Source organism: Onychostoma macrolepis, chromosome 19, assembly GCF_012432095.1.
Source record: "Onychostoma macrolepis isolate SWU-2019 chromosome 19, ASM1243209v1, whole genome shotgun sequence".
NCBI classification, from domain to species: domain Eukaryota; kingdom Metazoa; phylum Chordata; class Actinopteri; order Cypriniformes; family Cyprinidae; genus Onychostoma; species Onychostoma macrolepis.
Genome location: NC_081173.1, coordinates 13586579 through 13614128, shown reverse-complemented (window position 1 = coordinate 13614128; position 27550 = coordinate 13586579). Strand labels below are relative to the sequence as shown.

The window sequence follows — 27550 nt, the reverse complement described above, 5'->3', positions numbered from 1 at the left end:
TAAACTTCCACGAGTGGGCGGTGACAGCGAGTGTATCCTAGCGCTCCTTTAACAGTGACTCATTGGGAGAAAGATAGAAACGTGGATTTTCAGCGTTGTATAAATTGGAAAATAAACTTAAACGCGCGCGTGGGGGAGTGTACGGGCGTATGCCGCATGATCCGTTTGAATAGCTTTCCAGACTTTATCCGTCGTTCTCGTGAGCTTGAAAACACCAGATACAGTTCACATCATCAGCTCTTCAGGTTTTAGGAGAGAACGCGTCTATTAGAATCCGCTCACCCCGCGGCTCGCTTGAGATGGTTCAGTCCAGCTGCGAGGGTCCAGTCTCCATGCACTGGGATTTTTCTCAGCGCCGACACCAAGTGAATCTTCCTTTTAAAACCATCTGATAACCGTGCCTGCCAAAAAAAAAAAAAAAAAAAAGCCCACCATGAGCGCCTCTTTGAATCCTGACAGAACGGGACTCGTGAGGACAGAGTGCAGATGTACATATAACGGGACGAGGAAACTGGATGGTATAAGGATTTTTGCGCTAATGAAGGTGGGAGTACAGGCGCATCACTGGAGCGGGGTGCTGTTCTTCTATATGGGGCTGCTGGCTGCATCGGTTAAGGGTGAGTTTCCCGTTATGCTGCATGTGGTCCTGTTGCCGTGCGCGCAACCCTCTCGGAGGCTACATATGCGACCCTTTTACCCCTGACATGTGGATGGAGTGCTGCCATTGTCAATTCTGTGCCAACACTATGGCATTTAATGTTGGGTCATGCGTTTCATTGATACGGATCTACCAGACATCAATGGATATAAGCAGCAGAATCACTAGAGAAACATAGCAGTCAATAACATGAAGAGGTTGCACATACAGTAGCCAAGTGTGCCATTTATTTGTGCGTGAATGTATTTCAATGTAAAACAGCCTTGTGTACTTTTCATAGTGTATTTTGGTGTTATTTCTTGCCAACCTTGGTCTGCCCCATGTTGGCATAATATGTTGCATTATATGCTTTGAATAACACCTCAGAGCAAGATGTTGGATTTTTGGTGGGTGCGCGAGAAGTGGTGTTTTAGTTTTAAGGTAAAATGGGTTAATGGATAAAGATGTACTCGAACCATTTCCGAAAATATATAAATGTGTGTGTGTGTGGCGCAAGATTTCGTGAGTGTGGGAGCCAAGAGTGAATGAGTGAGTTTGGGAGGAAGGGGGGCGTATGTGGAGGCTGGAGAGAGAGGGGTTTAATACCAACGAGACAGGTCTTTGACTCTGCGCTATTTTCAACATTTATTTTACCATAATAGGATATCTTCCTCCGTCTAAAATATGTCCATTCCATCAGCCTAGTCATTAGCTATCCTAGGAATTGTTTGCCTATTTGTTGCGTTTCTTGAAATTATGGCATTCCCAACCAACCATCCATCCGTTATTTACCTTGAAGGGAAGTTGTAGTCAGAGTGCTGATTGGTTTTAAGCCCAAATTTAGCTAAAAACAAGTGTCATGATATACACTGAAAGGATTTAGTTTTCCTCTTGACACCGTGACTGTCTTTCTAACATCTAATTTTCTGTTCCACGTAAGCGAAAAATAACGCAAAATAACTCAAATATCTAAATTAGGCTATGCCAGATAATGTTAGACATTATTTTTGATTGAACTATCCCTTTAATTCAGCAGCATATTGAACACTCTCGCGCTACTGCGATTCAAGCCTTGTTTTCCTCAGAGTTGATGTTGCTTAGGACGTGATGATAAAAGTAGTAAACGAATCCACAAAGCCGGTCGACATTTTATGTTATTTAACGGTTTCGAATAAGTAATATCACGAGCAGAATGTTCTGCGTTTTTGACCGAGTCCGGAAAGCGCTCGCGAAGTCGTCAAGCAGTTTCCCTGTTTTTCCATTGAGCGGCACTAAAGCTTCAGAATAGCTGCGCTTACACAGAGCCGGCAGTGGAGTCTCTCATGCTTCATTAATAACCCGAGTATATCTTGGAAGCCTTTTAGAGTTTTCGTGTTAGCGCATAAGCTATGACTGGTGAAATAAAACGGGCTTTTTTTCTAGCTAGAAGGAAATGCAAATTTAATGCCTCTTCAGCTACTGGGGCATGGCTGAACTCATCATGTAAGCTGTATGGTCACTGCATATTGACAAACTGCTGACTGAGAACAGGGTATATACATTAAATTGCATGAAATGTTCTTAAAAATGTAAACAGTTTTAACCGGAAAATGTACAATGCGACCCGTTTTTGGTTACTTTACCATATAGTCGGTACAAATGACAATATTTCTGAGAATATTCATGTAATTTTACTGTAAAATAGAATATATTTATTTAGATGTATAATAATTGTAATATTTATATATATAAACATTTATCAATTTAACAAGGCAATGTGTATAGCCAGTAAAATATTGCAACCCTGATGTTTTTGTGGTAAAAAGTATAAATCACCTTACAATCTTAATCATCACATTAATTTAGGTTTTATTTAAAGAAGTTATTAATTCTTATATTTGTTCTCATTTATGAATATTAAATTGTTTTATGTTTATTTTAATGCAGTTCAGTTAATGTTTATGTGTTATGCAGCCTAAAGTTCCGACCATCCCAGACGACAGTTATTTTCTTAGAAAATAAAATAAAAATTTCTTCTCTTCTACTTTTTTTTTTTTTTTTTGTGACCTTGTAGTCTTCATCTTGTCAAAAGTAAAAAAAAAAAAAAAAAACTTCAATTAAAAATAAATAAATAAATAATAAAAAAGAATCCCATTAATCTGTTTCTGTTCTGTTTCCAAAAGTGATTTGGGTAATCGTGCTCTGGCTCAGCCTCAGCCTCAGAAGTTGCTGCTCTGGAGACATTAAAGTGCTCACGATGAAACGTTTTTCATATTTTACCCAAATAATATCACTAACAACTCATCATCATGGATGTTTGGCTGAATCCTATTTTCCTCACCCCAAAATCTTTGATAGTCAATGACACTTGACTTCATAAAATGGTCAAAGTCATGAAACCGATGCATTTCCATGATGCAACTTGGTGTAAGGCTCTATTGAACGCAAGAATTTGTAAGCATGCAGAGAAATCTTTTCATCATGTCAGAGGGAGCTTGCCATATGTATTCAGTTTTGGCCAGTCCCTTTGGTTGTTTGAATGTACAAAATTTCGTAACTTTTGAGATTACGCTAGGGAGGACATTTCAAGCTCCCTTGAAACACAAGCAGAGATTGTGCACTCTTGTTTTGAAACAGTCTTATCTTTTTTTAGCTGTGTTTTTTTAATTTATTTTTTATTTTTTTAAGCTAAGGTTCAGTGCTATGTAAGCACAATACATTTGTCAGCTGAGCAGCAACAGGTGTTTAAAGGAGACTTGAAGGAATCGCTCAGAGCAGATTGTGGGTACTAGAGTTCAGTGACACTTCAGCACCATGGACAGCTCCCCTCCAGCTCTGCTCATTGCATCTTTTCCACTGGTTGCCTTTATAAATGACTCAAAATCTGCCTTAGCAAACAAAGGCCTTTTAGACATATTTTGCACTGAGAGAACAAAGTAACACTAAATGTTTAGTCTGAATGTAGCCATCAGCCTCTGATTTGACTCTTAGAGTTAGTTGCAATCCCCAGCTGCATGCCAATTAGGACCACGGACAGCTCCCACCAGAGCATTTAGCACGGCTATACAGCACTGCACAGCACAAGCTTGTTCTCTCAAAGGGGACACACTTACACTCTAATGGTGTTATGTGTCATAGAAAACTCCTTCACTATTTTTCTGTAACTTTCATTCTTGCTAACCTTTATTTTTCTCACGTCATTGCTTATTCATCTCTTCCTCCCTCTCCATTCTCTTTTATAGCACACATAATAACCTGTTCCAAGAAAATTAACACCTGCCAATCTGTTTGCTTAGACTTTAAAAGTAAAGACTACTAAACAGGTCTGTTGTTTGCATGCAGCTCCCAAAGGACTGAAGGATGCCTTTGGCAAGGAGTGAGATGATTTATTTACACGGCTACCTGTGCATCAATAGTACACCAACAGTTTCCCTCCTTTGAATGCACTGTGGTTAACATCAGACACTTATTTAGCACATTAAACAAAGTGGCTAAGATGAGTGTGACTTCATGGTCATCATATTAAAAGGATATTTCTGTATTAATAATTCTGTAATTTACTTGCCCTCATGTTGTCAACATGTATGGCTTACTTTGTTCTGCAGAACACAAAAAATGTGTTTTGGTGATACAATGGAAATCAGTGGGATCCAAAACAACACTGGACTTTTGATTGTACAAAAAAAAAAAAAAAAAAAATTCCGGTTTCAAAAATCTTCTCTCACAGAAGAAATAAAGTTGTACAAGTTTGGAATGATATGAGGGTGAATAAATGATGGCAGAATATTCATTTTGGGGCAAATTATCCTTTTAAGGTAGAAGACAACAGGTCAAGTTATTATTACACCAGATTCACTGGATATAAAAATGTTTTTGATGAAGCTTAGATTGAAGAACATTGACAGTACAGACAGTTCTGCACACAACAAAGACACAATATGTAACACAAAACAAAGAAAAAAAAACATATAAAGCATACAAGAAGTATGGAATGTGAAACCTTCTATATGTAAAACAGCAAAAATGGTTGACTTCATTTTCTTTGTAGCTGTTTTTTTGCATTGTCATTTCTCTTGTTTGAGTATAATGATTGTGAATTGCCCACATATGTTGTCCGATACATTTACATATATATAGAAATGCAAATATGACAATTATTATGGCTCAAGAGGTTTTTAGCTTGGATCAGTGAAATGCATGTAGGCTTCCATCATGGTACACAGCTAAGACCCAAGTTAAAAGAAAATCAAAGCAAATATGTACTTGACATTTGCACTGACACCTGAAACTGGCATCATGACAGGCATGGAGTGAATTTTGTATGTGAATGTTTTTAGTCTTCAGTTGTCAGATTGTCTTTTTTTATTAGAGTGTACTTTACTCTTGGGTTTTTGGACAAAGAGTGATTCAAGGTTAAACATTATTTGGAGCATATTGAGACAAATGGGCCTATTGTAAAGTTTTTGTTGGATTTTCTGTTGGTGGCTGAAAGAGCACATAAATAATGTACTCTACCGATCAAAAGTTTGGGGTCAGTAAGACTTTTTATTAAAATTTTTTAAAGAGGCATTAAATTAATGAAGACATATTACAAAATAATTATGTTTCAAATAAATGCTGTTCTTTCGACCTTTCAATTCATCCAAGAATCCTTTGGTTTCCAAAAAAAAAAAATTAATTAAAAAAACAAAATTCATAATGTTAATAAAAAATGTATTTTGAGCACCAAATCAGCATACTAGCTTGATTTCTGAAGGATCATGTGACATTGAAGACTGGAGTACTGAAAATTCAGCGTTGCCATCACAGAAATAAATTAAATGTAAAATATGTTAAAATAGAAAACAGCTATTTTGAATTGTAATATTGGAATTTCACAATATTACTGTTTTTATTGTATTTTTGATCAAATAAATGCAGCCCTGGTGAGCATAAGAGACTTTAAAAAACATTTTAAAAATGACCTTTGTGAAAAATATAGTCCTAAATATTGATAATATAATAATAAAGTAGTTTACTAATTTAAATGTCATACTTTCTGTCCAGATTTTCACAATGAATTCTCTTTGAAACGTTCCAACTTTCCAACTGTAACAGTTAAGACCCACAACTATGATAGAAGTGATAGTATAGCAGTCCATTTGCTTTTTCATTGAGCGGATATAAACGTGTAGGTCTCTTCCTGTCTTCCAGTGGCCGCTATCTCTTGTAGATTGACAACGGAGATTTCTTTTGCCTTGCTGCCTGTCACATCCAGGTCCTCTTCAGAACTTTGATGTAGTGTTTTCTTATCTTTTATCTGCTGTGATTAGATTACACAGTTAATCCTTTTACGTCTCCTCCACCCGAAACTGCTTTGTTTCTCCTCTCTGCTCCCTCTCTTTCTCTCCATTACACTGGCGTTTATGCTTTTGTGCCCTTCCATCCTCCGTTCCTCTTTGGCACGATGCATCACAGTCAAAGGACTGCAATTTGATTTTATTTGGCAGAGCTCCACCGAGGGGTGCCATTAGTTACTGCAGACTACCTCCAGCTCTTCTCCTCATATAGAATCTAATATTCACCCCGTCTTTTAACCCACACAATCAAGTGGCGAGCTAAATGGATTGATGCCAAAAGATAAGGAGGGACACAGGCAGATAAAGAGTGGGGAATTAGCGCAGGACAGAAAACAAGAGTGAGGTATAGGCACGGGTGTTTAGAGACACACAGACCTGAGTGAGGCGGACAGCCGTCAGGTCGCAGTGTGCCGGCTGCTGCAGCCTGTTATCCGCTCTAATCCGTGTCAGTGCGGCACCGCTGTCACTGCAAACACACCTGTCAGCCGCTACTTTTTCCATGTCTGGGCGGAAAACTCTGTGATATGCTGGAATAGGAATTTAGGGATTTATTTGGATTCCAATGTATTATTATGTATTATTAGCCAAATAAATGCCGCAAAAGTTGAGTTTTTGTCAGCAATACAGTGTAATACGTCAAAAAGACAACAGCAGAAGAAAGAGACTCATACAGGTTTAAAACAACATAAGGGTGAATAAATGATGACAGAATTTTCATTTCTGAGTGAACTATCCCTTTAAAGTGTGATCACATTTGCATTTGCTCTGTGAAATTTTGCATGTGAATTCCATTCATTTTACTGTAATAGGAATTTATGTGATTAGGAGTTTCATGTAAGGGCAAAAATGGGGATTTCTTGAATGTGACCACACTATTAAAAGGGTAGTCAAACTAAAATTCTGTCATTATTTACTCAATCTCATGTTTCTCCAAATCTGTATGATTTTTTTTCTTCTGTGAAATGTAAAAGATATTTTGAAGAATATTGTTAACCAAACACTTTTCATACCCATTGACTTCCATTGTTTGGACATAAAGTACAGTGGAAATCAATGGGAACCAAAACTGCTTGGTTGCAAACATTCTTATTTTGTGTTTGTGTGTGTGTGTGTGTGTGTGTGTGTGTGCGTGTTCCACAAAAGCAAGAAAGTCATGCAGGTTTGAATCAACATAAGGATGAGAAATGATGACAGAAGCTTAATTTTTGGAAGGACTATCCCTTTAAAGGTATACAGACTGAATACATTCAGGAAGTGACGTTACACTGACTTCAGAGTGCGTATTCACTCTGTTAAGCCAATTTAAGTTCAAGGGACAATTGGAACAAATCATTAAACTATAAGCACGAGTCATTATCCTCTCCTGTACGTGACAATCAATAGCATTCTGTAGATGATCGCTTTAATTCTCTAGTACTTCAATTATTCTATTACTAAAACAGCATCGATCCAGTGACACATGGATGGCAAACAAAGCTGGATGTTAAGCAGCATCATGTTATAGAGATGTACTGTAAGAAAGAATAAAAATGAATCAAATGAACTAGACTGAACAGTTCTGAATCACTATTTGTGCAATTTTCTATCCCAATATAGATAAAAAATACAACAATATACATATACAGGCATGTATATATATATATATATATCTATAGTATATAAATATATTAGTGCTGTCAAAATTGTTTGTTTACATAATATATGCATGTGTACTGTTTATATTTTTATGTATATATAAATATACACACACATGCATGTATATATTTCAGAAAAATAGGTTCTGTTTATATATTAAATATATTTATTTCTAATATAAATTATATGAATATAAATATAGACATGTAAATACATGTAAATATTTTCAGAATATTTATATGCACATAATAAATATACACAGTACACACACATAATATACACAATACACACACATATATTATGCAAACTAAAACTTTTGTTTTGTATGCGATTAATCACGATTAATCGTTTGACAGCACTAATATATATATATATATATATATATATATATATATATATATATATATATATATATAAGTAAAGTAAGTACATTGTGCTGGATTCTCCATCAGTCCTGCTGGTATTTTTGTCAGCCCCTCTGCACCTATCAGTCTCTCTAATCAATCTGATCCTCCATTTATTAAACTATTTGAATACTGAATAGTTCTCTAAGAGAAAACAGAACATACATTGATTTATTTTGTTTATTTACTTACTTCCTTAATGTAAAAATACATTGAATTTACTGTACTTTGACCTCCATCAATACTGTTGTTATTGTTTTGGGCCCCTCCGGACCTGTAGCCCCCTAGAATCATCTTAAACTTTCAGTCCATTAATTACAGCCTTGAAGAGAAGAGGACTGATTTATCAGAATGGCGATCAGTGAGGGGGCGACAGAGAGTTCTTCATTAAAAGTCTATCCTCTTTCTCACTCTTGTCTTAGCCGTTGGCATGGGGACACCTTCATACTGCCTCTGCACAATAAACAAAGAGGGCCACATTCATTCCCTGTTCACTCCCTCATTCAGAGCCACATAAAAGGAACTGTAGTTTTATTTAAAGAGAATCTAAACAAGCTTGTTTGCAGACACAACTTCAATCATGGAGAAAAGCAATGCAATGCTTAGCTATGCAGTTTTAAGCCCTGAAAAAGAAACAGCATGAGTAATTCGGTAATTCCTCAATGGTTTGGCCCTCAATCGTTGCCTGTGCGCTAGAAGGAGGAGGCAGAGAGATTAACAGCACACAGCTACGATGGCTGGAGCCGACCAGAGCCAGTTTCATTGAAGACCCATGTTAGATCTGAACACTGGGCCATTGTGGCTCCGTAATGGGGCTGAAAGTGCACTAAATTCTGCCTGAAATGCACTCCTTGTGTGTGCTCTCTGCTCAGTCAGGAACATCTCTTTGAAACGCTAAGCTATTGAGGCCACCCGGTCCATTTTAAAGTGTTCTTTGCTCATGGCAAAGAAACAAAACACTAACCTGTAATATTCATAATGTAATGAATATCTAAGTCACTTTAACATGCAGGTCCACATCATTTTCTGCTCCAGGCTGAATTAAAACATTCGCCTCATGCAAACACAACAGCATATCTTAGTAGACACTCTGGATGCATATTTAATGGGAACCTAATACAGAGGTGTTTGAGCTGATGCCCATGATAATAAAAGACTTTAATAGAAGAGACTATTTGCAATTAGGCATGCTTTTTTGTTTTGTAACTGTGATTAACTTTTCAACAGTCTTTTCACACTGTGTTTGACCCTAGATCTTCTTAAAGCAGTATTTCCGATTCAATTCAATTCACGCATTTGACTGCATCAAATGCATTTGTGGCACAATGTTGATTAACATCTTTTCTTTTCTTTAAAAAAAACAAAAACCAAGGTCGCATTGAGAATGCCTCAGTGGAAGTAAATGGGACCAATTTTTCAGGAATTTACAAGCAGAAATTGTGAAGCTAAAAAACATACTTTTACAGCACTTACATTTATGCTGTAAAGGGTCTATTATTTGAGCTGTTCTGATTTTAGGCATTATTACCTTTAAACAGAAAAAGCTAGTAAGTGATTCCCCCATCACGTTAACATATTTTTGCCAATGCTTTGTGAGTATTTTAATGTTTGCGGATTGGTAGAATTTGCTTCCATTGTAAGTACTGTATCAAAATGCAACTCAGAAGTCAAAATTAATATTTGAGGAAAACAACATTATGCCACGAAACAAATGTTGTGATTGAGCTTAATTTATATTGCTTCCTGAATACTCTTTTAAACCTTGGGTCAAAGCACGTTTAACTGTGGGTAAAGCACTGAATCAGATTAACCTCAAATTGCAGTGCCAATAACATGTTTAGCAACAGACAGCCAATCATAAACAGCATCAGAGCTTACCTCATTAAATATTCATGGGACTTGGGACTTGATGGCAAATGCATTTTTGGAGTGATGTTACTCAAACAATAGAACGTGTTGCTTACAGCGTCAAGGTCATGGGTTTGATTCCTGCAAAATGCATGAACTGAGAAAACATATCACGTGATGGAAGTTGCTTCTACAGGACAAAATATATGAAAACATTTCCTCAGATCAACAAGCAAGCTGCGTGCTTGTACTTCAACGCTATTAACCTGATCAATATGAAAAAACTAATGTTAAAACATTGTAGAGACAAATATATTTCAAATACACCTGGAAGTGTCATGCTGACTCCAGCTGTTTCGATTATCTGTTGACCCAATGAAAACAACAAATATGTCTCCTCGCTAAAGTAGAGCTAATTTTCTCCTCTTTCCACAGCATTTGCCTTTCTATTAATGTTCTCCGCAATCCCATTGCACAAACATTAGTGTAATGTATGGTTTTACCCAGGAAAGCTGAGGTTGCCGATTTCCATTGTAATGACGGGCATTCTTCGGTTAATGCAGAAATGATGGAGCCTGCAGCCGATGCTTTGACACATTAGAAGGCAGCTGGTTGTACATAGAGAGATTTGTGGAACTAAGAAGGTTGTTTTTCCTCTTGTGTTGGCATATTTGAAATCCCCATTCACATCTGCCTTGTTGGTATGGTGTAACAGAACTCAGGCCATAATGGCATTTTCCACTGGTCCTTGAAAAAAGGAAATATGATCGATTTGAAGTGCTTATGAAAACTGGTGAGTCAGACCCATTTGTCTCTTAGGTGCCCAATTTACAGCAGAGCTATGGCAGCAAAGCTAAAGGGAATGCATTTCCAGAGATTGTAAAGATTATCTGCTATGGCTGGCGAAGCATTAGCCTCAGCTTTAACTCTGTCAGAAGTGGGAGGTTTCACCTGCAAATGTTTGCTACATGTCTCGTCTCACTTTCAGGGATATAAATTACGCAGGTGCAGGAAGACAGGTGGACTGACGAAATTAGTACCAACCCAATTCACAATGCGCAGGACGTCTCAAAGCACACACTAATAAGCAGTAATCGTGCCGTAAGCAAGACATATGCTATTTACCTTGCGCTTCCTCTATTTATTATTGCACAGAATCTAAATCACTTAATTCCATTATAAAAAATGAATTATTTATGGAGCTGGGAATCGAGAACCATTTCTTATTCAAAACCATTTATGTTTTAAAACAAATTCCTGGAACCAAATGAACTTCACAAGTTTTGTTAAGCTTTCTTATTCAGATTTGTCATTTATACACTCAGTCGATTAACCATAAAAAGGAAAACAAAACAATCCAGGATTTATAAATATAAAGCTTTGCTCATGAATGTTAATTAAGTCACACTAAAGTTGCTTCCTAAGATTAAAATGCAATCAGTCAAGACTTTACCATTTCATACATTCATGCATGCTTCACGTTGCGATATCTTGACTCTTGTCAAGTCAACTTGTTTCTCAACTGTTTGTTTCTTCAAAAATCTTCAAAATATCTTCTTTTGTGTTCAACATAAGAAAGAAACTTACAGGTTTGGAACAACACGAGGGTACGTAAATCATGACAAATTTTTCATTTTTGAGTGAGCTATTCCTTTAAAATAATGAAGCTAATCTATCCATAGATAATATATCCATCCATCCATCTGTCTCTGGTAAAGATCTAATACTTCAATCTAGTCCACATCAGGCTGGTCTGCTGGAAGCTGGAGATAAGAAAGTAGATGCACTAAGTATGGGAACATAGGGAAAAAGCTGGAAACAGGATAATGGCAAAAGAGAGCACAAATCAACAGCGAACATTTTATCTTCATTAGTGCAGATAACAGGCATAGAAATGTAATTTCTTGTTAATCTTAAGTTATTGCCAAACAATGTCACGCAAAGACATACTCTAATTCCAGGGTGTGTTCTAAAGCTGTGCGTTGGCAATGGATTCTGATGCCACATGTTTTCATACACATATCAAAGCTTTATGGAATAATCTCTGTCAACGAAACCAGATTTTTCTGCCAGTGACTCAGACTGCTGTTATCTTACCATGAGTGGCATGAGTTCTGTTCCAAAACCTTCTGCCTCCTTCATACTGCCTACATAGTCATCCTAACTAAACCGTAACCTCACAAGTGATGTCTTATAGAGTATATTAGATATAAATAGCATTCCTCACACACAGGACACTTGTTTCATTATTTATTTATATTTTTTATTTTATTTTATTGTATTATATTTATTGAACTTAAATATAAAAATATGTAATAGTATTTAAAATATTTAGGATTGTTTATTTACTGCATTGGACAGGATCGGATAGATGCATGCATTCTGCGATTGCCTGCTCTGATGGATAGATGTGATGCTTGTTTTTGGAACAGTCTTTCTGTTGACTTCTAGTTAAAGAGGTGGACAAAGTACAGTCCAGCTGCTCATACAGAATTCCCCCTCCCCTTGCTTTTGCCCACCTCTTTCCCACTCCCCTTCCCTCCTAAGATCTCTGATTGCGGGTACTCTGAAGGATTGCTGTCCTGCCGTAGTACGGCACGGCAGCGATCGATTTATCAAAGTGTCATGCCGAGGCGCTGCAGCCCCGTAGCAGCAAAACAACAGCGGAGGCAAAACAAACATTGGTTGACTCTGGAGGTGGTCTCTGCAGTCGTGCTAAGCAAGGTCAAAGCTCTTTCTCCTTTTTTACTTCACTACACCAATATTTTGGGAAAACACTAAACAGATGCAAAGATCCCTAGTATAAGACCAAGATTCGGGGATCTCAGAAATAGTTGAAATGTGCACCTCTGCCAGAAATAACTTCAAACACATATGACGTTGTGACTGTGTGAGACTCTTTTGTAAAAAAATCAATAAAGTGTTATGGATGAAATACTACTGTATGGAGCTTTTTTGAGCCTTAGAGATTTATGCAGCACTGTATTAATGCAGGTCAACTCAATTCACTTGTTACTTTCATAATGCATTTGCAAATCTATGCTCAAGGAAAAGAAAATACCTGCTGCTGTGAATGTGGGGGTTACCCTTCATTAAGAAGTTACATAATGCATTTCCTTTTTCCTTTCCATTCCATTCAAATGGACACTTGAACTTTATTCAAATCACTTAAAACATGAGGAACCTGGAGATGGATTCATGAAGAGCTTTTTAAGGGAAAAAAGGCCTCTGATCAATTTTATTAAGTTTGTAAGAATGTTCCTTAAATTCTGCTTCCTTTTTTTTTTTAAAAAAGAAAAAAAGATCAGATATTCCCTTATTTGGGAATCCTAAATTAAGTAGAATTTGATATTTAAATAGTTAAGTTAAAAACATTATGTGTATAGGCCTATATGTTTGAGAATTATACCTTCAATGTGTTAAGTTCTGAACACATTGAAGTTATAAATTGTGTTTCAAATCATTAAATAGTCTATATGTATCTGGAAGTGTCCGGGGAAAGTTGTAATGTGGTCAGTGATGCTTCCACCTTCATTAGAGTAAGCATAGCCAATGCCTTTGTTATGGACTTGAGACACTCACTACGTTTACATGGACATCAATACTCCGATTTTAATACGATTAAGACAATACTCTGATTAAGAGTCTACCATGTAAACAGAGATTTTTGATTACCTTAATCCGGCTAAAGTCATAATCGAAGTAAACACAAATTGAATTAAGACATGTGGAGTATTCCTACTTTAGTCGCATTATTGAAGTACAGTACAGACATGTAAACATCTTAATCAAACTATTACCGTCGTGCAGGACTTTTCGCCACATTTTGCGACAGGATACACACACGGCAGTGATCAACCGTTTGACGGCAAATAAAAGAGTAGTGATGGGAAGTTCGGATCATTTTACTGACTCGGACCTTTGAGTCTCGTTCAGCAAAATGAACGAATCTTTTTTCGAGTCATTTCGTTCATTTTAGCAAAATATAATTAAAATGTTACGTGCTACTTCCCTAACACATCTACTACTTATGCAAACGTTGATCACACTACAAACAATACAAACTATAATGCTATAAAAAACAGAAAAGATTCATCGTTTACCTGGGTCTTGATTAGCTCACCTCACCTCTATCTGACAAGTCATCGGGTTTGAGGCGTTCGTTCAACACGTGACAGCCTCATACACTAACCAATGCATTCAGAGCCGGAAAGAGAATTGATTAGTTCACCTCCCGAGTCATCGGGTTTGAGTCGTTCGTTCATCACGTGACAGCCTCATAAGCTAAACCAATGCAGTCAGAGCCAGAAAGAGAATTGATTAGTTCACCTGTTTCGAGTCTTGGGGTTTGAGTCGTTCGTTCTTTTGTCACGTGACCACTTGCCGGATCATTAAAATACTATAAAGTAAAACTGTATTTTTTGTATGTTGGATCACATTTAAGAATTATCATAAAATTATCAAAATATGTGTAATAAGCATTTTCCTAGAAATAAAAATGGTCTGTTCACTTCTGTCACTATGTTTTTGTTACTGTTTCTTGAGGATCTGTGTTATTTTATAAATAAATAAAACCCTGTTATAAATAAAATATTGATTGATTTGTCCTTTCACTGTCTTTGTCTATCAATAAACATATAATATAACTATATAATAAAAAATACAAGCCTAAAATTACAAAGCACTTATAGTTTGTTCATTTTTACTCCAATTTTGACTTTGCTGGTATAATTGTTTTTCCTAGGCAGACTTGACATATTGGTCTAATATTTGTATAAGAAGATTGGTCAAAAAGGACACAATGACATAAAGTGAAAGCAAACAACATTTTGAATATGAATGATTAATGTTAGTTTAAAATATTAAGGTTATGATCTGGCTCTGTGGCTTTAGTATATTTTAATTTTCTTGTATTTTTTATTTAAATTGTTTTAATTCATTTTGGAATAGTTATCCTCTTTGCTAAAGCTTTTTCTGGCACAAAAATAAACAATAAAAAAAACAATTCAAGAGTGTGTACACAGTGTTAATGTCTAAAGTGCCATATGTTACAAAAGTATAGTAAGTAGCACTATAGTCTAATCTAAAGGGTTAACTCAAAAGACATAAATACAACAAGGTATTGTATTTTATGAAGATTAGACTCCAAAAAAAATAAATAAAATAAAATAAATTAAATTAAAACATAACCAACTCTTTATCATTTTTATTACTACATTCAGTATTATGGAAAAGAACCATCATGACAGAAATTAAAAGCAATAATTTGAGACCAGAAATGCATCACATAACTGTACGAGTAAATAATAATAATAATAATAATAATAATAATAATAATAATAATGACTATGCACCCGTTTGTAAGGAAGGTTGTAAATTAACTAATTTCTCTGCCCAAAGCTGTCACATCACGTGACAAAAGAACGAACGACTCAAACCCGATGACTCGGGAGGTGAACGAATCAATTCTCTTTCAGGCTCTGACTGCATAGGTTAGTGTATGAGGCTGTCACGTGATGAACGAACGACTCAAACCCGAAGACTCGAAACAGGTGAACTAATTCCATTACAGAACCTATAGGATGTTGCGCATGTGCGACTGAACGAATCACTCCCTGAGACGACTCGTTCTTCCCGAGTCACATTAAAGATTCGTTCAAAAAGAACGAATCGTTCAAGAACGACCCATCACTATAAAAGAGCTTCAACATCACCGTCGTCTGTATGCACATACAAATAATTAACTGGACTTGAAGCTTTCATAAAATTAAAAATGAAACACCCAAAACTGTATATGGCATCATCACGAAGACGAACTATATGTTTATATGTGAAATTCTGGAGGGGACGTCGGATAGCGTCGCGTTGTGACGTAATGATGCATGCCATTAATCGATCTATACTTTAACATGTAAAACAGGAACATGAAAGGATTATTCTAAAAGCAACTCATGTAAACACCTTAATCATAATATTGTTTTATTCAGAATAAGGTAAATAATTAGATTACTGATGTCCATGTAAACGTGGTCACTGTGTGTTATGAATGCTATGAATCTTCTCTTACTTCCAGTCAGGCCAGTATTTGCATTTGTGAACAGAAGAGTCACCTAATGTGTTGTTAATGTACTTTAAAAAATGATGAAACTGTCTTTTTACATCGAAAAGGTTGAAAAGGTTCAAATAAACCCGAAACACACGTGATCATTGTCATGCGGTGAATCTAACCGGCATGCACTGCTTCAAGTCAGAATTTGATCGATCTGCGCAGCGCTGCGTTAAGTCGAACGCACCTATTCATTCTAGCGATTTGCTCAAAAACACCGATTCACAAATCGAGTGAGTCATTGAATCATTCATTCAAACGTTTTGTTCACTCACAAACGAAACGCCCGCCATGTGTTTGTTGGAGACTCCGCGGTGAGCTTGGAACTATTTTAGAGCAGAGTAGAAACAAAGTAACTTTTAATATTGTGTCTGAGATGTAAGTTACTTTATATCAAATTCTAGTTTATTGAACTGTTGGTTAGCAATCCTGCTGTTGAGATTTAGCAATCTCCGTGTTCGTGGTTAAAATTACACTCACTCTGTGTTGTGAGTCTATAATATTTTGCTTGTGACCCATTTTACATAAAACATTAAATAATCTATCGACTTTTGTTCCGTGATTAGTGTTAATTATAAGTGATAACCTATATTGATCAGGACCTTCTATGCTAATCAGACGTACTCGGTCTTCACAACAGATGCTGTTTTGTGTTCACAACCGTGTAATACTGATAAGAAGCCCAGAAATGCACGAATGTGTCTCATTTTAAACTTAAAACATGTTAGTTTTAGTTCATTTAAGACGAACAACTTGAATGTTGAATGTCCACATTTTGTTCTTGTTCCTTGTTGGACAGAGAGTCTTATTTTAGGTTGAATGAATCTCTTTATTTTTTTGTCAGCATTCCTCTCAGTGGTCTGAAATGACCTGGGTTTCATTCTTAATATTGTAGTGCTTCATAGAGAAGACTTGCGGCCGTAAAAACCCCACAGAGCCATAAAGGCGTCTGTATCCAGAGGTCAAGTGTTTTTCACAATGGTTCATGCTGGGCCAATCTCACATGAACATTCCCGTGGGATAGAGTGCAAAAACGGATTGTTTCCTGCTATTGCACATTGCAGCTTTTGGAAATACGTTCACATTTCCAAGTTTTATGTTAATCTAGTATGGTTAGAATATGAGACAAGCAAACAGGCTTGAAATGAATCTTAAAGAGCCACAAACATCTTAGCTCCCAAATGAATCCCAGCTCTTGGTGCTTAGCATCTTATTTTGTGACACTTTCTAGCCTAAATAATTCGTGTCAAGAAGGCATTTATCACAGACACCATGCCTTTTAAACACAGAGAGAGACGTCCTCCAAATCCTAAACAGTCTGTTTCATTATCATTTGGAAAACTGCACTGAATATGGCCATTGGCCAAAGGCGGATTATCTGAATAGCACTCAACTGTTTTCCAGCTGTTTGAAAATTTTTTATTTTAATAAAAGCACCTCAGGTTTTTCCTTTCTCGGATACATTTTCACTTAATTATTAAAATTCTATGCTAGTAGGCAAAGCTTCTGCCTTAAGAAATCCAAATCCCAGTTGTGCTTAGGAGTTATACCATAAAAAAACCTTAACAGGTTGTGCATACTGAATAGTATATATATTTTTTTTTCTTGCATAATGACACTCTATCTTTGCATTAAATGATTTATATGACATGTTGTGTTTGCGTTCGGTAAATGCTTTGAATATTTGTGCATATGGGACATGCTGTTTGAGTTTGGTTTTTCATTGAGTGTAATCTTGGCGTAATCTCCACTCAAATGTGTTAGACAAACGTGTGCTGTATGTAGACATGCTGGGTTCTCATTTGTTTGCTGGTGTGTTGGTATTGTTTTTATGGAATGTGGGCTTTAGTGATAACAGATGTTCTCTAATTAGGCATTTCTAATGCTGTTTTAATCACCTAACCCCACACAAATTCCAATGCATTTAAGAATCAAATAAATGGATAAAATGTAGGATTATGTATCCATTTGCATTGTTTTGGTTTCTGGTTTTGTATGTAGGCCCTATGTATTTATTTCCTTTGCAAGCAAGTTTGTCTAATAATTCAAGCTTTATTTCTAATGTTTTAGTTTTAATTTTATTTTTAAATTCATAAATTATATTATTTATACAAATTAGCTTCACAGAGGGAGGGCTCGGTAGTCATTTAGCAGATAATGAAATTAGCCACAGGCAGCAATTTTTTCTTTTCTTTTTTTCAGTGCAAACTAGTTTGTCTAATTCCTGCCTAAAATGAGTATTTTTCATATTCAATTTAATTGCATGCAGTTGTTACAAACTTACATTTAACTTACTGTATCAGTTTTATATTAAGATCGTAAGTTAAAATGTTGCAGAATTATACTCTAAACTTTTCTATAGAACATTGATTTAAGACTCCCATTAAAAAGATGAAATGCAGGGAGTATTTGGGCCATGTTGTCAGGTCCTGTGTGACTATAGCAGATATGTAAGTTTCCCGGAGTGGGTAAAATTAAAAAAATTAAAATAAAAACGAGCAAAAATCTGAGAACATTAACGATTATTAAAGCAAGAAGGGACTATTAATTAAAAGTGGGGCTACGGACCTGTCCAGAACTAGTAATTTAGGCCAGGCTTTTCACTGATGGATGGAGCCACACACAGTTATTAAAATTTCAGATTGAGTGCAATATTTTATAAGAGGTCGTTGACAAGTATGCAAAAGAGAAATGCAATTAATGCTGAGGAGTGCAGTCTGAGCTGCAGGCGATATGGAGTTATTAAAATTAGTCAAATTAATAACCAAGGGTGGTATCATTCCTCCTTTTTCTTGTTGCCTTTGCGAAGCTGCCGTGGAAACATCTTTTTGACCACTGATAAAGCTGTGGCAATAGCAAGGGCAGCTGACAGTATTCATGTGCTGGACCATATGTTAATTTAATTGCCTCTTGAAATTGAATATTACTGCTCTATAACTTTGCATGAGTAAAAATAGATAAATATTACAGTCGTTTTAGCTTGTCTTATTTATATGCACCTTGAGTACACACTTACATAATTACATGGACATTATAAGGATTTTAATGTGGAAGCATTTTATTGTACTAACAAATGATTTAATGCCCTGTCAGATCAAACAACACATTAATGAATGTGAATTAATCCTTCAAATGCACAGACCGAACTGGCAAATGAACATATTCATCATGTCAGGAGGTTGTAAATCATAAAGCATTGTTTGCAAATGTTCTATACCAACTTACTGATAAGGAATAAATCAATTAAATTCACATTTTGGTTCCAAGATTGTTTAGATTTTGCCTGGATTCCTCATTTGAATGCATTTTAATGTTTTTCCATCCACTTTGTTTAATACTTTCTTCTCTTTTTTATTTTTTTTTCTCCTTTTCACAGCTCAAAACTGCAGTCACACACTACACAGTCCAAATGGGACAATAGAAAGCCCCGGATACCCGTATGGATATCCCAACTACGCCAACTGCACATGGGTGATTGTGGCACAGGAACACAACCGGATACAGTTGGTGTTTCAAGGCTTTGCCTTAGAGGAGGACTTTGACATCCTTTCAGTCTACGATGGGCAACCCAGTCCAGCAAACTTACGGACACGGTAAATACACAACATTTTTATCTTATTGTGTGTGTAAATGCCAGATCCAATCTCTTGGAATTGCTAGCTGACATTACTTTGCTAACAGTTTGAACTGTGTGAACTCTGTGCGCGAACTTGGGATTTACTTAAGTGTCCCAAAACTTGTCTAAAGTGCACTGAGAGGAATGAAAATTTCATTTTAGGTCTGTATCTAATGTTTTGAACATTGAAGTCCACAAATTGATTTAGCGCTTTTGACTCTATCGCTGTCTTGAGTCTGAAATTCTCCCTTGTATACTTTGAAAATAAGAAGAAAATAAAAGGATTGAGGCTCAAGGGATTGAGCGGAGCAGATATCCTCAGGGGGAGTGTCCTTGGGGCCTTGGCCTGTTTTCCATTCGAAAGCTAGCATTTTGAAAAGCTTGCCTACTACATTCATAGATCACTTCTCAGATAGCATTTTACCCAATGAAATGAGTTCTATAGAAAACATTGCGGAACGCTGTAAATTTGTTGCTTTTCCCCACCATTTTTATGTCACCTTTCTTTATTTATTAATATCTGTGTGGGAAACGATGTGCACAAGGACACTTCTAAGACACTTTTTTTTTTCTTTATGCTTAAAGATTCAAGGACAGCTTCCTGCACAGCCCCACGTTTCCATGGTGTTCTATGAATGTTAAGCTCGTTCAGCATGGGCGGTTTAGCCTGCCAGTGTATTATTAGTGTCAGCTGAACTCCACGTCTCCAAGAAATCAAAAGGATATTGAGACTATTCCAATATGGTTGTTGTTTTATGATACTGATTATATGTAAGAAAGTCAGTGTAGCTGCGCTAGTCGTAACGTCACACAAAAATTCAGTGAAGTGCTTCTAAAAATCTGTTTGGGATTGGAATCTTTTAATGTTAGTGAAAATTATTATAAAATGATACACTTCCATTCAAAAGTAAGCATTTTTTTCAGCATTAAGTTGATCAGAAGTCACAATAAAGACATTAAAGGGGTAGTTCATCCAAAAATGAAAATTCTGTCATTTACTCACCCTCAGAGCCTGTCCTGCAACAAAAAACGACCCTATAGGTCGTTTGTGCAAGCGCCTTATTACGACCTATATTTATGTTTTAAAGTTAAGCGCCCTCTAGCGCGCTTAAATATAATGACAGTGTCGTGTTGCGTCTGTCGTCATGAAATGACTCATGACTGTCATTGCCAATCAAAATGCGTGTTTATTTAAATGCAATGTGTGGACTTTTTACACCGATCTCACGGTAATTCGTACATATTTTACTAGGTGACTAATTCGTACGAATGACCACACCTAACCCCACCCCTAAACCTACCTCTTACAGAAATCCTGCTAAATCATGATTTTTAGTGTACATTTTATGAGCGCGTGCGTTCTCTGGGATCGAACCCATGATTGCATGATCACATACATATCATCGTATAACGCAATGCTCTACCAACTGAGCTACACGAAACCCGAATTATAACGCAGAAAAAAAAAAAGAGTACAAAACATTAATATGAAAACGTCCTGTTGCCAATAGGGGAACAATTGTAGTATATGCTCTGATGGGTCGTATTTCAGGGATTTGGACAAACGACCTATACGGGCATATTGGTTGGAGGACAGGTTGCACCCTCAAGTAGTTCCAAAGCTGTATGAAATTCTAAGATATTTTGAAGAAAGTTTGTAATCGGGCTGTTTTGGGGCACCATTGACTTCCATAGTAGGAAAAAAAAAAATACTATGGAAGTCAATGGTGCTCCAGAACTGCTCTGTTTCCCACATTCTTCAGAATATCTTCCTTTGTGTTCAGCAGAACAAATAAATTCATACAGGTTTGGAACTACTTGTGGGTGAGTAAATGATGACAGAATGTTCATTTTTGGGTGAACTATCCCTTTAGCAAAGTTAAATCAGGTTTCTATTACAAATAATTGCGGTTCTAAAGTTTCTATTCATCAAATAATCCTGAAAAAAGTTTTTTTTTCCATTAAAAAAACAAAACAAAAAATGTTTTCAAAAAAATGGTTCTTGCACCCCAAATCAGCATATTTGAATGTTTCTGAAGGATCGTCATTTTGATCAAACAAGCATCCTTTTGAATGGTAGTTTAACAGATCATTGTCTTATTTGGCAGTATGTTTGTAACATGTGTTTCATTTTGAAAATTAAAAACCGACATTTGCATTTGAGCTTTGAAGGAACCAAGCTAACCATTAAACATAGTAACATAATGTTCCGTAGATAATGCTTTTTTACTACTGTGAAGACAGCAGACATGGGCATTAAGGCTAAAGAGGTTTATTGTGCTGTATAGCAGGATTAATTTTTTGGTCTGAGATCATTCTGCATCACTTAGTCTGCTGCAAATGAAACATACCATTCCTTCCATGTGCCAACTGAGTTAATGACACGTTTTTATTCCCTCTGTCTTAGACGAGATCTCATTGGCTGACCCTGCCATTCCATTATCTTTTTCTTTGTTCGCTGTGAAATAGATCCTGTGAGTCATTGCCACATATTACCATCGCTTTAATATCTTCGATCTCTGGTTTGATAGGGTTTACCCACATACATTTATGATTTAACTCATCCAGAAGTCTTCACTCTTATCACACAGAATACCATATTATCCCTCCTAATTTCTGTTGAATCAGTTCTCAGCTAAAATGTAATCATTCTTGAGATTATTTGATTTGAGAGCTGATTTAAATAAGTGCTGTTTTATCCACCCAATTATTAATTTGGATCTGAAGCTTGCTTGTTGTGGGTGGATTTGAATGTATTGTGTGAAGAGTATGACTGTACAAAAGGCCTCTGAGTCAACATGTGATATTTGCCATGTAGTGTTTCCATTGTTCTATAATCTTAGTCAGGACTGTTAGCTGATATTTGTTCTTCAACAGGTGTGTGCTATCATAAAACCCACAGTTTCCCACTCTCCTACATAAATAATTTATTTGTTTGTTTATTGTGGTACTGTACCAGTATTGTTTTAGGAATATTATTACTATTACATTATTTATAAATATTTTAAAATATCTTCAATTTTTAATTGTATAGTATTTTATGTACATTTGTCATGTTTTCTTTCGTTTAATATACAGTATGTATTTAGCTTAATTTTTTCAGTTTTAGTTCTTGTAATTTTACTACTTAAACTTATTCCATTTGCCAAGACAATAATTCAAATTTTTTAATATTCATTCATTCATTCCACTTTCAGTGAACAAAAGCAATATTTAGCAGTTAGCTAACAATATCAACACTGTACTGTACTTACATTTTTAACCCCAAAATGGGCAGGAATAACATCTTAACACACAAAAAATAACATTTAAGGGTAATGCAATATCTGATATTAGATATTATCTCTGGAAATGCATTAACCAGTCAGCTGACATCCTTGACGTGTAGGTAAAGATTTCAGTAACTGTCACCCTAATTGGTGCTGTGCAGCTGCTGCTGTTGTGGGGGTATTATGGTTTTTTTTAAATTTATATTATATTGTCATGGGGTGATGGGTATATAATGTATGGAGATGTTGTTTAGGCATCGGATTGAGGACACACCAGTTTCCATGTTGGTGTTTCCTCCTAATTGTTTGGCCTTTTTATAATTGGAGCTCCTACAACAGCGGTGATCTACTTTCCTGCAGAATTTAGTTCCAACACACCTGCTTGCAATTTTCAAATGAGCTGAAAGACCATTATTAACTGGTTCAGGTGTTTGTTAGAAGTGAAACTAAACTCTACAGGAAGTCGGATCTCCAGGAGCAGGATTGAGCTAAAACATTTACACTCCATATGAGACAGAAACTGAGCTTTGGCTTAGTCCCATCAGCTTACACAAGTTTTCCAAATCCAACTACAGCGATCTCCTGCGTAAAGCTCAAGGACTGCTGCTTTTAAGGGGATAGTTCACCCCAAAATGAAAATATCCTCATTATTTACTCCTCCTCATGTCATTCCAAACGTCTTTCTTTCTTATGTGGCATATAAAAGAAGATATTTTGAGAAATGTCTTGGTGTTTTTTGACCAAGTGAATGGTAACTTTTGTGTTCCACTGTAGAAATAGTCATGCAGGTTTGAAATGCCATGAGGGTAAGTAATGCCGAGTTCACACTGCACGACTATCTGGGGTGGCATTCAGTCGCTGCTGTGTTCACATTGCGCGATAGATCGGCGACAGGAGGTTACGCACTGCATGACTTTACAACAGAAAGAATCGCAGACAACTCTGTCTGCCTGCAAACTACAGCCAAATGCACGCAAAAAGTGATAAGGTAATAACGCAAGATCACGCTGGTATTATGGTCTATAAGTTCTTCCTGAACACAATAATTAACAAAAATGACTTGTTAACAAACATACTTCTGCTGTGAAATTTTTATATACACAAATCTAAGTAGCCTACTTGAAAGTGAAACCAGCGTTTTGTGCATTTTATGAGTTTATTTCTTATAGCCTATAAAAAGCCCTCAAAGTGATGAAAAAGAAAAATGCAATAAATCTTTTGTCCTTTATAGAAGAAGAATATTATTTACAGGAAAAACTCTAGCCCCTTCTTCATCTTCATGTAGCCTACCTGTTCTGTATATTCTAATGCAAAAATGTAGGCACGTTGTTTGTAAATGGCTCGCTTTGTAAAAATAAATGAATAAATAAATAAATAAAAGTCTTGCCCGAACTTCCCGCTGCCCTGTATCTTGCTCTCTCACTGGCTGTAGGTTATCGTGAATGAGCACTGATTTGCCTCTGATTTCGGGCATTTGTCGGCGATTTATCAAAACCTGTCGGCGAGTGAAAAATCATGCTAAAATCGTGCAGTGTGAACTCGGCATAAATGACATAGGCCTAATTTTTATTTGAGTGAACATTAACTAGTCATTATTTACACTGCTTAAACATTCTTGACCCTAACATACAGTGAGGAAAATAAGTATTTGAACACCCTGCTATTTTGCAAGTTCTCCCACTTAGAAATCATGGAGGGGTCTGAAATTGTCATCGTAGGTGCATGTCCACTGTGAGAGACATAATCTAAAAAAAAAAATCCAGAAATCACAATGTATGATTTTTTAACTATTTATTTGTATGATACAGCTGCAAATAATTATTTGAACACCTGAGAAAATCAATGTTAATATTTGGTACAGTAGCCTTTGTTTGCAATTACAGAGGTCAAACGTTTCCTGTAGTTTTTCACCAGGTTTGCACACACTGCAGGAGGGATTTTGGCCTCCTCCACACAGATCTTCTCTAGATCAGTCAGGTTTCTGGCCTGTCGCTGAGAAACACGGAGTTTGAGCTCCCTCAAAGATTCTCTATTGGGTTTAGGTCTGGAGACTGGCTAGGCCACGCCAGAACCTTGATATGCTTCTTACAGAGCCACTCCTTGGTTATCCTGGCTGTGTGCTTGGTCATTGTCATGTTGGAAGACCCAGCCTCGACCCATCTTCAATGCTCTAACTGAGGGAAGGAGGTTGTTCCCAAAATCTCGCAATACATGGCCCCGGTCATCCTCTCCTTAATACAGTGCAGTCGCCCTGTCCCATGTGCAGAAAAACACCCCAAAGCATGATGCTACCACCCCATGCTTCACAGTAGGGATGGTGTTCTTGGGATGGTACTCATCATTCTTCTTCCTCCAAACACGTTTAGTGGAATTATGACCAAAAGTTATATTTTGGTCTCATCTGACCACATGACTTTCTCCCATGACTCCTCTGGATCATCCAAATGGTCATTGGCAAACTTAAGTCGGGCCTGGACATGTGCTGGTTTAAGCAGGGGAACCTTCCGTGCCATGCATGATTTCAAACCATGACGTCTTCGTGTATTACCAACAGTAACCTTGGAAACGGTGGTCCCAGCTCTTTTCAGGTCATTGACCAGCTCCTCCCGTGTAGTTCTGGGCTGATTTCTCACCTTTCTTAGGATCATTGAGACCCCACGAGGTGAGATCTTGCATGGAGCCCCAGTCCGAGGGAGATTGACAGTCATGTTTAGCTTCTTCCATTTTCTAATGATTGCTCCAACAGTGGACCTTTTTTTTTACCAAGCTGCTTGGCAATTTCCCCGTAGCCCTTTCCAGCCTTGTGGAGGTGTACAATTTTGTCTCTAGTGTCTTTGGACAGCTCTTTGGTCTTGGCCATGTTAGTAGTTGGATTCTTACTGATTGTATGGGGTGGACAGGTGTCTTTATGCAGCTAACGACCTCAAACAGGTGCATCTTATTTAGGATAATAAATGGAGTGGAGGTGGACATTTTAAAGGCAGACTAACAGGTCTTTGAGGGTCAGAATTCTAGCTGATAGACAGGTGTTCAAATACTTATTTGCAGCTGTATCATACAAATAAATAGTTAAAAAATCATACATTGTGATTTCTGTATTTTTTTTTAGATTATGTCTCTCACAGTGGACATGCACCTACGATGACAATTTCAGACCCCTCCATGATTTCTAAGTGGGAGAACTTGCAAAATAGCAGGGTGTTCAAATACTTATTTTCCTCACTGTATAATGAAATCGACTTGCTTGTTACTTAATAACAGATGATTTAGGGTTATTTAATCATAATTTGCTGAATTACTGCTTGATAAACTGTAATTATTTTCATATTATAGTACATAATTGATATTACAATTCTGTATTGTTTTATCAGAAGAAATTAAGATGAAATGTAAACTAAATTCAGTCAATTTGGGCATCACATTACCTTTTAAAAATGGATATTCTTTTTGATGTTAAATGTATTTAAATAGATTTATTAATGTTTAATGAAATTAGTAGTGTTTTTAAAGTTAACTTAAATTAGTGTTATTTTAATGTAAATTTGTGATTGTTAAAACTCATTCACATGAAGAACGATAACTATGAATCTATAACTGTAATGATGACTATATTATATTAGTCCACAGAAACAGATGATAGCATTATGTTTGTTATTGTATTCCGTTTATATCTCTTTATAAAGCTGTTTCTGTCAGTATTTTATTCATCTGCTAGAAAAGAAACATTCTGAAAATATTATTCCTCTGTATCGGTATTGTTATACAGTAGATGTGTAGTGGACTTTCCTATTCTCACAGAATTAGAATGATTATTAAAACATTATAGTTATTATGGCTATCGTCCTTGGTATCATTATAGCTACAACCTTTTAGATGACAGCAAAGGTAGTTTAAAAGTAAAAAATAGGCACTCAAAAGTGGCTCAACTGTTTTGTAAAGGCATGTTTACTGGGAAAAACTCAATATAGGCCTTTGGACTGTGACGGTGCTCTACGCTCAAGTTATTTGCCTAAGTGCCTTGAACAAGTGACATGCGAAAAGTAAAAAAAATCTCTTTATTCCCTGTATTGAAGAGTTTGTGCAGTGGGGGTGTATGGGACTTGTATAATTCCAGGTGAGGAGTGGTGGCCACTTTGTTTAATTGCTCTTATTTATTTGTTTAACTCCAGGGTTGTGCTTCCTCTTGATATATGGGTGGCTCCTCAGCCAGCTTTTATGAAAGAGCAGGCCAGTCCCATTAAATCAGACTGTCATCCTCCTCCTCCTGGACTGAGTCCGATTCAAAACCAGCAGCGTTTGGTGCAGAGCATGTAAGCAATGAACTCTGCTTTGATATCATTTTTGTATCCATTCCATTTAAAAGAAAATATGTACCTTACTGGATTATTTCACACTTTCACAGAATTTATTGTGAAAGCGCTAATTTGATGTTCTGTCTGAGATGTTCATCATCAATAATTGCTACTTGCCAGATTCAATTCCATATAAATCCTCACCTGCAGTGGGTCCAAGAAAACAGTGTTTTTCAGTAATAACTTGGCTTTCAGTGCAGTGCCTGCCACTTAAATCCTGAAAATTCAAACACATTTCATTAAAATATTCAGTTAAAAGCTTTAGATTATGTAACATTGTAAGTTATTGTGCCCTTAATGGCATCTGAAGGAGCTGATTAAAGTAGTATATGAGTACGAACTGCTGTTGGAGGCTTGAGCTTGTG

At 36.4% G+C, this 27550-nt stretch overlaps 2 protein-coding genes across 3 annotated transcripts in view; one reads left to right on the top strand and one right to left on the bottom strand.

The window, feature by feature from the left end:
• Positions 1-13956, bottom strand: part of LOC131525317 (uncharacterized) — a 32167-nt gene extending 18211 nt beyond the window's left edge. Inside the window, exons 1-2 of the mRNA XM_058752758.1 lie at positions 13946-13956; positions 283-401 (exon numbers count right to left, since the gene is read on the bottom strand). The gene's annotated coding sequence lies outside the window, so the exon portion shown is untranslated. The remainder of the gene's footprint in view (positions 1-282; positions 402-13945) is intronic.
• LOC131525318 (CUB and sushi domain-containing protein 3-like) lies at positions 82-27139 on the top strand. 2 transcript variants are annotated; one of them, XM_058752759.1, is made up of 3 exons: positions 82-617; positions 19325-19541; positions 20150-20267. In XM_058752759.1, exons 1-3 carry the CDS (start codon positions 434-436, stop codon positions 20247-20249), a joined length of 501 nt encoding a protein of 166 aa, XP_058608742.1. In that variant the 5' UTR covers positions 82-433; the 3' UTR covers positions 20250-20267. The 2 variants fall into 2 exon arrangements, 1 of the variants encoding a protein (XP_058608742.1); XR_009267186.1 differs by lacking the exons at positions 82-617; positions 20150-20267 and adding exons at positions 16229-16326; positions 27003-27139.
• The last annotated feature ends 411 nt before the right edge of the window (positions 27140-27550 follow it).

Coding starts and splice junctions, on each gene's coding strand:
- LOC131525318 (XM_058752759.1), top strand. CDS start 434: ATGAGCGCCTCTTTGAATCCTGACAGAACGGGACTCGTGAGGACAGAG. Junction 618..19,324: donor GCTGGCTGCATCGGTTAAGG/GTGAGTTTCCCG, acceptor TCCTTTTCACAG/CTCAAAACTGCAGTCACACA. Junction 19,542..20,149: donor CCAGCAAACTTACGGACACG/GTAAATACACAA, acceptor TTATGCTTAAAG/ATTCAAGGACAGCTTCCTGC.